The sequence below is a fragment of the Podarcis bocagei genome (genome assembly GCF_964188305.1).
Source record: "Podarcis bocagei genome assembly, chromosome: 6".
Classification (NCBI taxonomy): Eukaryota; Metazoa; Chordata; class Lepidosauria; order Squamata; family Lacertidae; genus Podarcis; species Podarcis bocagei.
Window position 1 is genome coordinate 47,626,676 of NC_138130.1, and position 12,121 is coordinate 47,638,796.

General features: G+C 37.7%; 1 protein-coding gene across 2 annotated transcripts in view; it reads right to left on the minus strand.

Moving 5' to 3' along the window:
* CFAP47 (cilia and flagella associated protein 47) overlaps positions 1-12,121 on the minus strand; it is a 185,850-nt gene that overhangs the window by 49,797 nt on the left and 123,932 nt on the right. For both annotated transcript variants that reach the window (XM_081197772.1, XM_081197773.1), the window contains 2 exons: positions 6,588-6,692; positions 3,811-3,967 (listed from right to left, as the gene is read on the minus strand). In XM_081197772.1, coding sequence (XP_081053898.1) covers positions 3,811-3,967; positions 6,588-6,692 — 262 coding nt within the window. The remainder of the gene's footprint in view (positions 1-3,810; positions 3,968-6,587; positions 6,693-12,121) is intronic.

A 12,121-nucleotide genomic window follows, 5' to 3' on the forward strand; every position in this document is an offset into this window, starting at 1 on the left:
TGGTAAAAAACAATAACCACAAGACAGCACACAGGGGAAGGAGAGGGATCATTCTGTCTGACAAACTGAAAATATTCTACAGATAACACTGAATTCCAACCTATATCTTGCCTACCTGCAGAATCCTATGTACGTTTTACTCTGAACTAAATACGGTTGTGTTCACTCACAGGTAAGTGTACAAAAAATTGCTGCCTAAAACAAGGACCGTGCTATTTTATAAGAGTGTGCTGGTATATACTGAGTAAATAAATATAATGCAATGGTTAAAAACAGACCTATAGTTATGCTCAAAATAAATGTTTTAGTTAACGTTTTCAAATTTTGTGATGTTTATTTGCTCTTAATTATGTATATTAAATTAAATGGTCTTTGAAGGTTCTAATACCAGCTACCCAGAGGGAAAAACTGCAACAAAAAGAAGTTTAGACTAGACTGCTACAAATCCAGCATTTAGTTCTGCTGAATACTTCACAGAAATTAAAAGAGTTCCCAGAGAAGCATAAGAGCAGTCAGAAAATATTTCCACACCAATTTAAGCAAAACAGCTATTTCACCAAGAAAATGGGTTGACCAAGCTACACTGTATACAATTATGTTTTGTAAATAGTTTTAGCTTTAGAAATGCAAAGGATGAGGCAGCTGCTATACTGTGGCAGTGAACAACCCCAAATATTGCTACAGAGATCTGTTTTAAGCTTAAAATGCTTACACAAGTAGATAAAGTCAGATCCCAAAGATGGAGCAATTACTCTCCTAAACTGATTAGTAATTGCAGAGACATTAATCTTTTAGTTCAGCACTTATTAGCATAAATGCCAGTTGCACTTTTAATGTATTTTCCCCCTGTGAGGAGATACCAATATGTAAATCCCGATTTATGCAGATAAACATGTTTAAATATTACTGTATGAATGAATTTACAAGTCCAGAATTTTATTTGCCCAGAACAATGATAGAGCTATTCGGTAAGTGTTGCAGAGGAAAAATCTAGGTCTTGGTGCCTTTAGCAATTGGAGGTCAGATGTTGATGTGGATTGATATGTTGGGGAATTCCAACAACCAAACCATGCAGTCTTGTGAACCTAATGTAGATAGTACAAAAATATAAACAACAATGAATAGTCTATTTGCAAAATAATGTTCACTGAACCCTGAAGCCAAAGATTCAAGTAGTTACTTGTGAATCATTATGTAAACCTAAATGCATTTAGCTTCTTGATCTATTTAGGAGAAAGGCCATGCATAGTTTAGTGGTTAGAGCATTTGCTTTCGGAAGGTACCAGATTCAATCCCTGCCATAAACAAGCAGGGCTGAGAGAAACCCTGTCTGAAAACCTGGAGAACTGCTGGCAGTCAGTGTAGACAATACTGAGCAAGATGGACCAATGGTCCTTCTCTGTATAAGATACGTCCTAGTTCCTATTTGCTTCCTCTTCTTACTGTGCCTTTCTCCCCCAAGTTTGCTTGGTGTCTGCCACAATAGTATTCATCTGTGCACAAGATTTCTGCAGGGATTATATTGAAGGTCGCTTCTTATATCATTTCTGTGGAAACTGTTTTAAGAAAGCACATTACAAATAGCAGCCCAATACAATGATACTTCTAAATATGCCATTTGGCACAGTGTTTAGACTCAGTTTGCTTCTTATAATAGTTCTGTTGCTGTGCAAATCAGAAGAGATACTGACTTGAATGATAAATCAGGACAAAACATGCTGTTTTCTAAATGGTGCAGAATGAAATGGTGTAATAGTAACACATCTCTTCTTTCCAAAAATGTGGTCATCAATATGTGTGCAGCATAAAACTGTTGATAGCCATTTCCTAACTATGTGCATTACACTTCTCCGGGTCAGATTTTAAAAATATCCGGGGTCAACTAAAAGGCTGATTCAAGTCCCAAATGCATGGGGTTCATGCAATTTCTCACGGCAGAGCAATCCTAGTGTTCCAATGGGGAACATCAACCATTAGTGCTTGCTTTTCAGTGCAGAATTGTGTTAATCCCATGTACAGACAGGTGTACAGTTCCTTTGTATAAGTGATATTCAGAAGGAAGGAATTTCTTGAAGGAGGAGGCAGCCTGGCAGTTTGTTTTAATGCTCTTTTTTCATCTTGCTCCCCAGAGTACACAGAAGGAAAGCCCCAAACGTATTCCAGGCTTTACCCAGGCACACTAAATAGAGTCTTAAACACACACACACACAAGTACAATATAGAAAGGGTCATGTAAGCTTGGAGCCAATTTAAAGCAGGTGGAAGAAGCAGAGATTAAATATTTCAGATTTACTGAATAATTTTTAGGAGTGTCTTTGTTCACTTCAGTTGCATTTCAGAGCCATATGAAAGGTGTATTTTTAAAGCTACTTGGCACCATTCCTGTAGCTCAAGAAGTGTCTTCCTCACTGTCCCATCGGAGAAAGCAGACTTGTACCAAGTCAGATCACTGGCCCATCTGACAGTGACTCTCCAGGGTTATAGACAAGGTTCTTTCTCAATCCCACTTGCAGAATTCAGGGATTGAATATGGGTCCTTCTGCATGAAAAGCAGTTGCTCTACCACTCAACAACAGATAATAGATTAGAACGACAGAATTTTATCCAAAAATTCACTAACGCCATACAGGCAGCAACCAATTGGTGCACAGGTTATGTTCTGGATCTCTGTGCACATCGGGAGGGCCTGTATAAGTTCATCCTACCTTGTTCCACCCCATCCCCTCCCCTCCCTGCCCCTTTTGTGACATGGTCACTTCCAGGTTTGGCGTGATGAGAGCAGTCGTAGACATACACATCAGTTGCACCTAAAACGGTCACTGCCTGTATGATAAGGAATAATCCCTAGACCAGTGTTTCCCAATCTTGGGTCTCCAGCTGTTTTTGGACTACAATTCCCATCATCCCTGACCGCTGGTCTTGCTAGCTAGGGATGATGGAAGTTGTAGTCCAAAAACAGCTGGAGAACCAAGGTTGGAAAACACTGCCCTAGACTCATTAAATTTAACTTCAGAGCATTAAGTCCCACGCATTGTTTGAGGTGAGGGAAGTACTGTCTAACCTCACCCTGTTTTTAGACTTGCCTAGGGCTTTCTTTGTCTTCTTTGGGGGGCTAGGTGAAAACCTGTTTATTTGTCTAGGGTCTTGTTCTTTAAAAAACCTGTCTATGGATGCTTTGCAGTGTAATTTTATTTGTTCTGAAGCTGTGCTTTATTGCTGCCATGGTGCCAGGTATATGTAGAAACAGCTGAACATACAATAGTAGTTTCAAGCATTTGATCCAGTAGAGACCAACATGCTGTCAGACAAAAAGAAAGGCAAAAGTGGTCCATCGCCAAAAGCAATCCAAGTTATAGATGGAAGACTAACTTGAAACCGGTTTAGGGAGCCCTGGTCTACTACCCGACCTGCTCTGACCTGTTAGCAAAAGATGCACCCTTGCTGGTAAACTGCTTCCTTGTAGTTTCCTACTTTGGCTAGAGCTGGGGGGTGGTGAACACGGTAAACCCTTCTTGATGTCGTTCAGGTTGCCAACTAAAAAGCAGATTTGAGATCCAGCAATGATACCCCCCCCCCGAGAACTTAGTTCACCAACTGTAAATACAGATAAATCCTTCTGTGCCCAAGAAGAAAACACACTTCTTTGTCTGTGGGCTGGCAAAGATTTCCACTCAAACTTAAAGTATGTGCTGAATGCTCAACCCCCTATTGTTTGAGCAAAGCAACATGTCTGGATACTGAATTCAACTGAACAATAAGGACTTAAGCATTCAACATATATTGCATAATGATAAAAGGAATCTACTGTACCTGTCAAAAAGACATCCAACACTATGTCTTCAAATGTAGGATTCCTGAAGCTTATGATGATAGAAGAATGGTGACCAAGGCAAGAACTCACACAAGATGGCTCCAATGGCTGAGGAATCAGACCAACCCCAGACAATAAAAATACCCATTCCTCAAGCTGTGGTAAGAATAACAATGTTCACATTTTAATCAGAAACCACTTCTTTGTTGTTGTTGTTTTCATTTTCCTGTAAATGTTAAGCTTCAGGTAAAAATATGGTGGCCCCAGTCAAGGGGTTTTTATATACATAAGCAACTCCAATGCAAACTCAGAGCTCAATGCAAGGAAGACCATTCACTTGCAGCACTAGATAGATAGCAAGCCAATTCTAGCACAATTTATTTGGCTTCCTTCTTTAAAAAAGTTTCATACATTCCACCTGTTACCCTTAATTGGTAATAAGCTAATTAAGCATTAGAGGAAAGCTGTTTCAGCCACTTCACTGCTTGCATTTTTTGAAGTGAATTTGAGATGATGCATTATTCTTAGCAGCATATTAAATAGAAGAAGCTGAAAAGAATGTAATCAAAGAATACTTGACACTCTAATAATAGATCCTGCTCCTCTCTAACACTGCTCAGTATTATTAGTCTCACTCCATTACATACAGATATTGCTGGTTTACTGGGAAAACTAGGTGCTATAAGTATATTAGTATCTTGACTAACTGTTCTACTCATCCTGGCATTTCAGTTGTGCTGTTCCAACAAAGTTAATTTCAGTGATCAAAAACAAGAACAAAGTGATTGCAGTCAGAGTTCAAATTCGTATTGCAGAGTGTTCGCACAGCTGCAAACCAGAAACAAACGAAGCAGATAATAACCCATAGTGGTTTCTCTCAATTCAGCAATGAGGCACAATCAGAAACAGTTAAGCCTTGTCCTATAAGTCCTGTCATTAGCTGATTTTATATTAGTCAGTTACTCAGCTATGAGACAGCTTAAAGTGTCAGTTCAGAAGCATTTAATCAGTGAAATCAAGGGAAGAAAATCAATGCCAATTTTTAAGGTTAAAGTTTTGCCAGGCTTCCTATATATACAGTGAAAAGGACCCCTGAAAGCCTTTCTCAAATAAGCTTGGCACTGGAATGGTAGAAACGTAATGCTGATGTATATTCAATCTGCTACCATCATGCAATAGTTAATACCTTTCTCTTATGAAGTTCAGTCGATAATTCAAAAGTTTCAGCTGATTTAAGGATGAAAAGAGCAAAGTGAGTCACAAAGGTTAGAGCAAAACACTGAAAAGGTTGAGAGGGCTGGACACAGCAAGTGAAAGGATGAGATATTGATTAAAGGTTTGGCTGAGATAAAACTTGAAGATTTGCCACTATTTGACAGGAGAGGCATGTTGACAAAAATTGAGTGTCAGTCCTCAATTTGAACCTGAAAGGTTTCAGTGACTTATTTGCTTATTTTATGGCTTTGGTATTTGATAAATAACAAGACTTTTTAATTTATTGATCAAAGTTCTGTGAGCTATCATGGTTTCAGACAGAATAATAGCACTTCATCTTCTTGAACTGTCCTTGTATATACACCATATATACCAGAACTGCTAGCACTTAGTTTATCTTGCTGTTTTTCTTCCAAATCCATGTTAAAGGAGAGAAAAGAATCCAAACAGTATACATTGTCAAGCAAACTAAACTTACCTGCTTTGATTTTCAGATGAATGTGGTTTTTAAAGTGAAATCAGTGGAATTAAAATATAGCAATAGTGCAATCCTATAGCTGTCTACTGTGAAGTAAGTCCCATTGTGTTTTGCAAGACTTGTTTGCAGGTAAATGTGTCTTTCCAAGGCTAAAGTATAAGGACTCTGATGTGAATCCAGCAATTTGGCTTAATTTGGTTATGGATTAGTCTGTAAATCACTTAAAACTTTCAGAAAAAATATTGGTTTTGCTACATTATAAGGAGTCATACATTTTAGCTAGCTGAAGTGCTAATCACATTAGATTAGAGAATCAAATAACCCAACAAGGGAATAATATGCATTTCAGAAACCAAACATTTTACTCAAGCACAAATAATATGCAAACATTACAGCATGTGTCATAATATTAGCTCATTTATTTTGTCTCTGACTGCAGCTTTCAGCAAGGTAGAATTGGTGAAGGAGATGAATCTTGTTAACTTACGGTAGTTATTTCCCTTTCAAAATTCAACACAGTAAAGAGGCAGGAAATGCTAATATTTTGAAGAAACCTTTAAGTAAAATTAGAGCTAGTGTTTTCAAGCACTTCTTTGTAATAAATAGGACATTAGCATATGAGACTTGTATTTTTAAAAGTCATTAATAGGTTTTTCAAAAGAACAGTGGCATTTGTAATTGTATACATTTTAGATTACGGTACTTTCCTGAATGTTAACCAAGCCATAACTGTTAGTAACCTCAGTCAAATCTCAAGTACCTAATTGAAAATCAAGAATATGTCCATTTTCAAATGGACTACCCATGAAGGATCCAATATCAACATTCCAATAACCTCTGAGCAGGATTTTAAAATCACAAGGCCCTGAGCTATATCAGGCCCAGTAGCACTTTTCTTCAGCCTCTGCAACCCCGTGTTGTTTCTGATCTATAGGCTAGTCATTCAGGAAGAATGGCAGGATAGAAGCTTTGGCAAGTGAAATACTGTACACTAGCCTAACTTTTCCTGCCGCTGGACCATATCTTAATATTTTACAATGCTAGATAATATTTAATTCATCAAATCTAATTGAGCATCCATACCTGTGGGCACATGAAAGTGATTTTTGCTGTGTGGTTGGCCCTTCCTAGGGCAGAAGGAAAAAACTGAACTGGTACTTCAGTGGTGGAATGAGGAGCTACAACCAACTGCACAAACATTGTGGGGGAGAGAGAAGAGAGAGGGGGGAGGAAATGAAAAATAAAAATCAATTTTATTTTGGAGCCAGTTCTTTTATTGTGCCTTGTATCAACACTGTTGATGTTTACGTAATTAATGTGTTCCACTGTATGCCTTCTTCACTCTCAGCATGCAGGATCTGCTAAGACTGATAAAGTGTGCTGCAGTAAACAGTGCTTAGCGGCAGTTGCAGCACATGTATTCCCCAGAAACGAAAAAGATTGTGTTACTAGCCACAAAGAAAGAAGTGGAGGCTATTTTTAAAGTATGGATGAAAGAAAGAGCGCTTCAGTTTTTCAGGTCTTATACTGCCACTATATCTTCTTTTTTCACATTACAGAGATGCTTAGAAGTCTCATATTGCTGCACAATTAAAAAGCCAGATACCATTTTTAAAGGGCAATGTGCAGTATATATTTACAGTATGTGCTGTTGTCTCTGTTTTCCATCTACAGTTATGCACTTTTATATGGGCTCAAAGAAACTACCATGCTGTGATGTGCTTACTCCAAATTAAAAGAGTTGGATTCACAATTCCATAGGGATAGGCAAAGTGGCCAACTATTTGGTGATAAGATAAAATTGTTTGACACTTCTAAGCAAGGAACTAACATCTAAATCCAAGAATAAAATTACTTGGTACACGTGCAGCCTAGTGCCAGACATTCAGCAGCATATCTGCCTGAAACATACATATTTTTGCTGCAACTTCTAATTGGTTTTTCTAGTACACCATCCAAACAACCTTCAACTTTGCTAATATAAAGGCTGCCATGTTTTCCTTTTTGTCTGATTTCTCCTTAACCAGGAGAAATCACTTACGGCCCGAGTCAGATCTAAATATTGCATAGAAATATTTCACTTACAGCACGAGTCAGATCTAAATAGCAGTTAGGGTTACAAGATAAACATGGTCGATGTTGTGTTGTTTTTTGTTTTTGCATTTTAATATGAAAATATCCAATTAATGTTTCCCAAACCATTTTTTACATGGGATATAAAGCAAATGCATGATCTCATTTTTATGTTAATAATAAATATAATATTCATGCATGTTAAGAATATTAAGATCCCAATGACTGATATCAATAATATAAGCATCCACACGAGTATTGCTAAACTAATCATACAGTTTAAATGTGAAACTTGTCTGTGTGGCACAACACAATGTGTAACACGCAACACCTTTGTTGTATTCACAGTGCTCACTTACAAAATCATACAAATGCAACTGAGCATAATAAGATGAGACTGCACTGCGGTACTGTCAAAGCGCAGAAGGGAATATCTGTATGCTTGGTTCAGGGTTCAAGTTCACAAGCCGTTATTCAGAACTGTGCATGCATTGAACATGAAATATAAATTTTGCTGAGAATCACATAAAACATATGCAAGACAGTTAGACCCTGGGCCCCCTCCGGGTAAGCTGAGATGAAAGCTTTTATAGAAATCAGTCCTTATCCCAAAAGCTGGTCCACTTTATTGTTATTCTAGAAGCTTCTTTGCTATTAAGCTGATTACAAGGAAATTTGCTCTATTGGTCAGGACTTGGTGATATCTATCTGGCATCCCTCAGGCTGCTGCTAAAGGCATGGCTTCCTACACTGACTCCCTCCCCAAAAGCTTGTTTCCTGTGATGAGTTTCTTTTTTATTTATTTATTTATTTATTTAGTTTATTTAGGCAACTTATATCAAACCCTTCACTCAAGGGTTTCCAGGAGGGCTTCAGTCCAAAGAGAGAAAATACAAAACCACACAAAATGCATATACAATTAAATCACAGTTAGTGTTCCTTGATTATACTTGGGCATCACCCAGCAAAACTAGATTTTTGTAATGAAGATATATGACTATTAGAAGCTCTGCCTCAGTCTAGCTCCAGAAATACCATGCTACAGTTAACTATACACAGGCAACTATGTTTAGCATTCTGTGGAGCAGAAAATTCATCTTTAAAAAGTTGTTCTTCTATGCAATATTAAGAACTTTTAAAGAAAATAATCAAGTGTTAAGCTCAAAAGGTGAGAGATCAGTACTTGATAAAAAAAATATTTTCTAAAAGAATTCATATACTATAGCACAAATACACACAAAAATCTCCAAGAGATGCTAAAGGTATGGGTCTCCCACAATTTCAATTAGAATCTGAGATCCTGTGCACTTTGAAGGTTCTCTTGAAGCAAAAAGGTGGCAGCTGGCTGATTACTAAAAATGCTCAAAGCCACCATATTTTAAGGAAGAGGCAGAAGTGGAAGTGTTTGAAATTCACATGCCCAGTGCTGAAGACTAATGCATTTGGGATTGAACACTTTCATGAAGTAAATTTAGGTAATTTATTTTTAATGTGCCTTTACAGATAATGTGCCATGAATAGTGGTGGCATTTAAGCATCTGGTAATGAATTAGAAAAGCTGAAAGCAGGAAGGGTATATTAAACTGCCTGGACAGTTTGTATGCAGGCTACAGGAGTCAAAATTCATTATCATTAAGTTTAATCAATTTCTCTGCTAATGATCTGACTGTAATATGTATGAACCCGTTAGAGCTCTTCCAAAAATCTATCAGCAGCAAGCTAATAATATAATGAATCAAGATCATAGTGCTATGCATGCAAATACTGATTTGTGAAATTGTAAGTAACAGAACACTTCCAGCTTTTACTTATTTTATAATGAAGTGTTTAATATATTTTACATTAAACAAACTGAATGAGAAAATGTCCGCTCCAGCATATTTATTCAGTTTGATGAAACAGAACAGTAAAATATTCAATACATAGAAAGGTCATTTTATTGAATTCAGAAAAATCTGAATTTTGACTTAATATTACGCTACATTACAACAAAACAGAAATTTGTTATCATAAGCCAAGAAAAAGCAAACAGCTTAATGGACAAGATTAATTTGTTTTGCTTTAGAACATGAATGTCTATCTTAAATGCCACAAAGGCATTTTATAGGTTTATCTGATAGGTACATGTTTCGCTTGTTCTACCTTTCAGAAACTTGTAACAATTTACAAAGGACCTTGCATTTTAAGAACCAGCACAACATGAATACATAAACAACACATAGAAAAGATGCTTCTCAGTGACTCAGCTTCAATAAAACATTAATGGAAAGGGCACAACATTCTAAAATCACAGTACTGTTTCTATCTTTGGAGGCAGAAAATGTTGCTGACAATAGATTTTGTTCTGTCTGACAATGAACAGAACTACTAATGTCCAAATAAAAAATAACTGTCTGACAGTTAATGAGACTCTCAGGTCCATGGTTCAAATTTCCCAGTCTGGAGCCTGATGTGTGTAGAATCTACAGGACAGACTATTTCTAGAAGGGACTCAGCTGCCCATCTCAACATCCTATGGCTTGGAAATACCAAGGTTGTGGATTCAATCCCTGTACAGGCCAGCTGCATATTCCTGCATTGCAGGGAGTTGGAATAGATTATCTCTGGGGTCCCTTCCAACTCTACAGTTCTATGATTCTGTGACCTAACAGTCTAGATCACATAGTTTAAAAGTTCCTGAACACCTGAACCTGCCTTATACTGAATCTGACAAGCTGCTCCATCTAATCCAGCATTGTCTACCATGTCTGGCAGCAACATATCAAGTCGAGAAGGTTTCTGAAGCACTCTGACCAAAGAACTTTTGCTAACCAAGGTATTTTCTACAGGCAAATCATGTCTTTTATCACTGAGCCAAGATTTTCATCCAGTTGGGAAAGGAAATGCATCCCAGAAGCAGCATTTCTACCACAAGGAAACAAGCTATAGGGAGTAGCACAGAGTGGATGAGATTACTTATATTGCCACACTACAGCTTCTTGCAAATCTCCTCTTTGCCATCTAGAGCCTCCATCTGCCATGCGGACCATAGAAGGAGACAAATGTTACCTTGAAATTCAAAGGTGTCCCAAAACTTTGAGTGGAATTAGACATTGCAAAAGGCAATGAGCTGCTACTAAAAGGACATCCCGTAACCAGTTACCCATCTATCTCCAAATGTCTAGTGAAATTTATTGTTTCACTATAAGACCTCCAGGTGTAGGGCGGTATATAATTTCAATTAAATAAATAAATAAATTTGTGTGATAACAATAGAGAGATTTGTGGCACTTAAAGCTAGGCAATTTATTGTGGTATAAATTTGTTGAGTAGAACTGACTGCAGTAAATGTAAAATCAGCTGCCTCTGATGGAATGGGCTCTAGTCCAAGTTATGCCACAATCAGTTTTGTTAGTCTTCATAGTACCACTAGGCTCTATGTTGATTCTAATGCAGAAAAATGAACACAGCAAGCCTGCTGTGGATGGCAATGGCTGCCACCATCAGGAATGGGGCAACTCAAAGAATGTCTTCAGGGTGGAATCTACACACATGTTAAAAATATTGTGGGAATTTTTTTTTTAATCGTTTTAAAAAATGCATTGCATTGGCTATAGCTCACAGCCACCATCTAGTGTCACAATTGTATATTGCACTTTACAACACATTCAAAATGTTTTATTTGCAGCCGTATAAGCGAGTCCCAGGTCACATAGTAAGTTTCGCCAGATATTTTCAGCAGACGTAGATGCTGAGATACAATTGGCAGCCATTTTGCATAATATCCGGTTGCTCTTAAGGCAATAGATTGGATCCAGAGTGTCCCTTCCACAAACAGAAGGACTTACAAAGAAAACAGACCCAGTGGAGGAGGAAGGTGACTGCCACTGAGATGTCCTTCCTCCTGCAGCCGCCTGTGCCACCTCTCACACTATTCTGCTGATTTTCCCACCCCAAGATTGCACAGCTTTTCATGGGACAAAGGGAGCTGCAAGGGTTAGAATTGGCAAAAAAGTGCCTCCCCTGCTTCCTCCAACCACAGTATCTTGCTGTTGCACATCCTGAGAGTGGAGGTAAAGCATTTCTGCTCATGGGAATTCTGGATCCAAACCTATGCTTTGAACATCCTCTGTTCCCCTTTTGCCTCTCTAACAGTTTTATTGTCACCTTTGAAAAATGAAAAGAAACAGACTCCCATTTTCTCCTTTAAGCACTTAACATTTCCCAATCATATGATATCAAACTGAGAAAATAAGACCAAGTATCAATTTATTGTATTCAGTATATCCAATCTAAAGTATATTAAACACCTCATTATAAAATAAGCAAAAGCTGGCTGCTCTCTGTTACTAATCATTTCACAAACCAGCATTTGTGCAAGTAGCCAAACTCTATAATCTTGATTCATTATATTATTTACTGTAGAAAGATTCTGCAAGAGCTCTAACAGGTTCATCCATATTATGGTCAGATCATTAACCCAGAGATGGATTGGAGTTAATGATAATGAATTTTGACTTCTATAGATCACAAACTGTTGAGGACGTTTAGCAATTGTTTCCCTC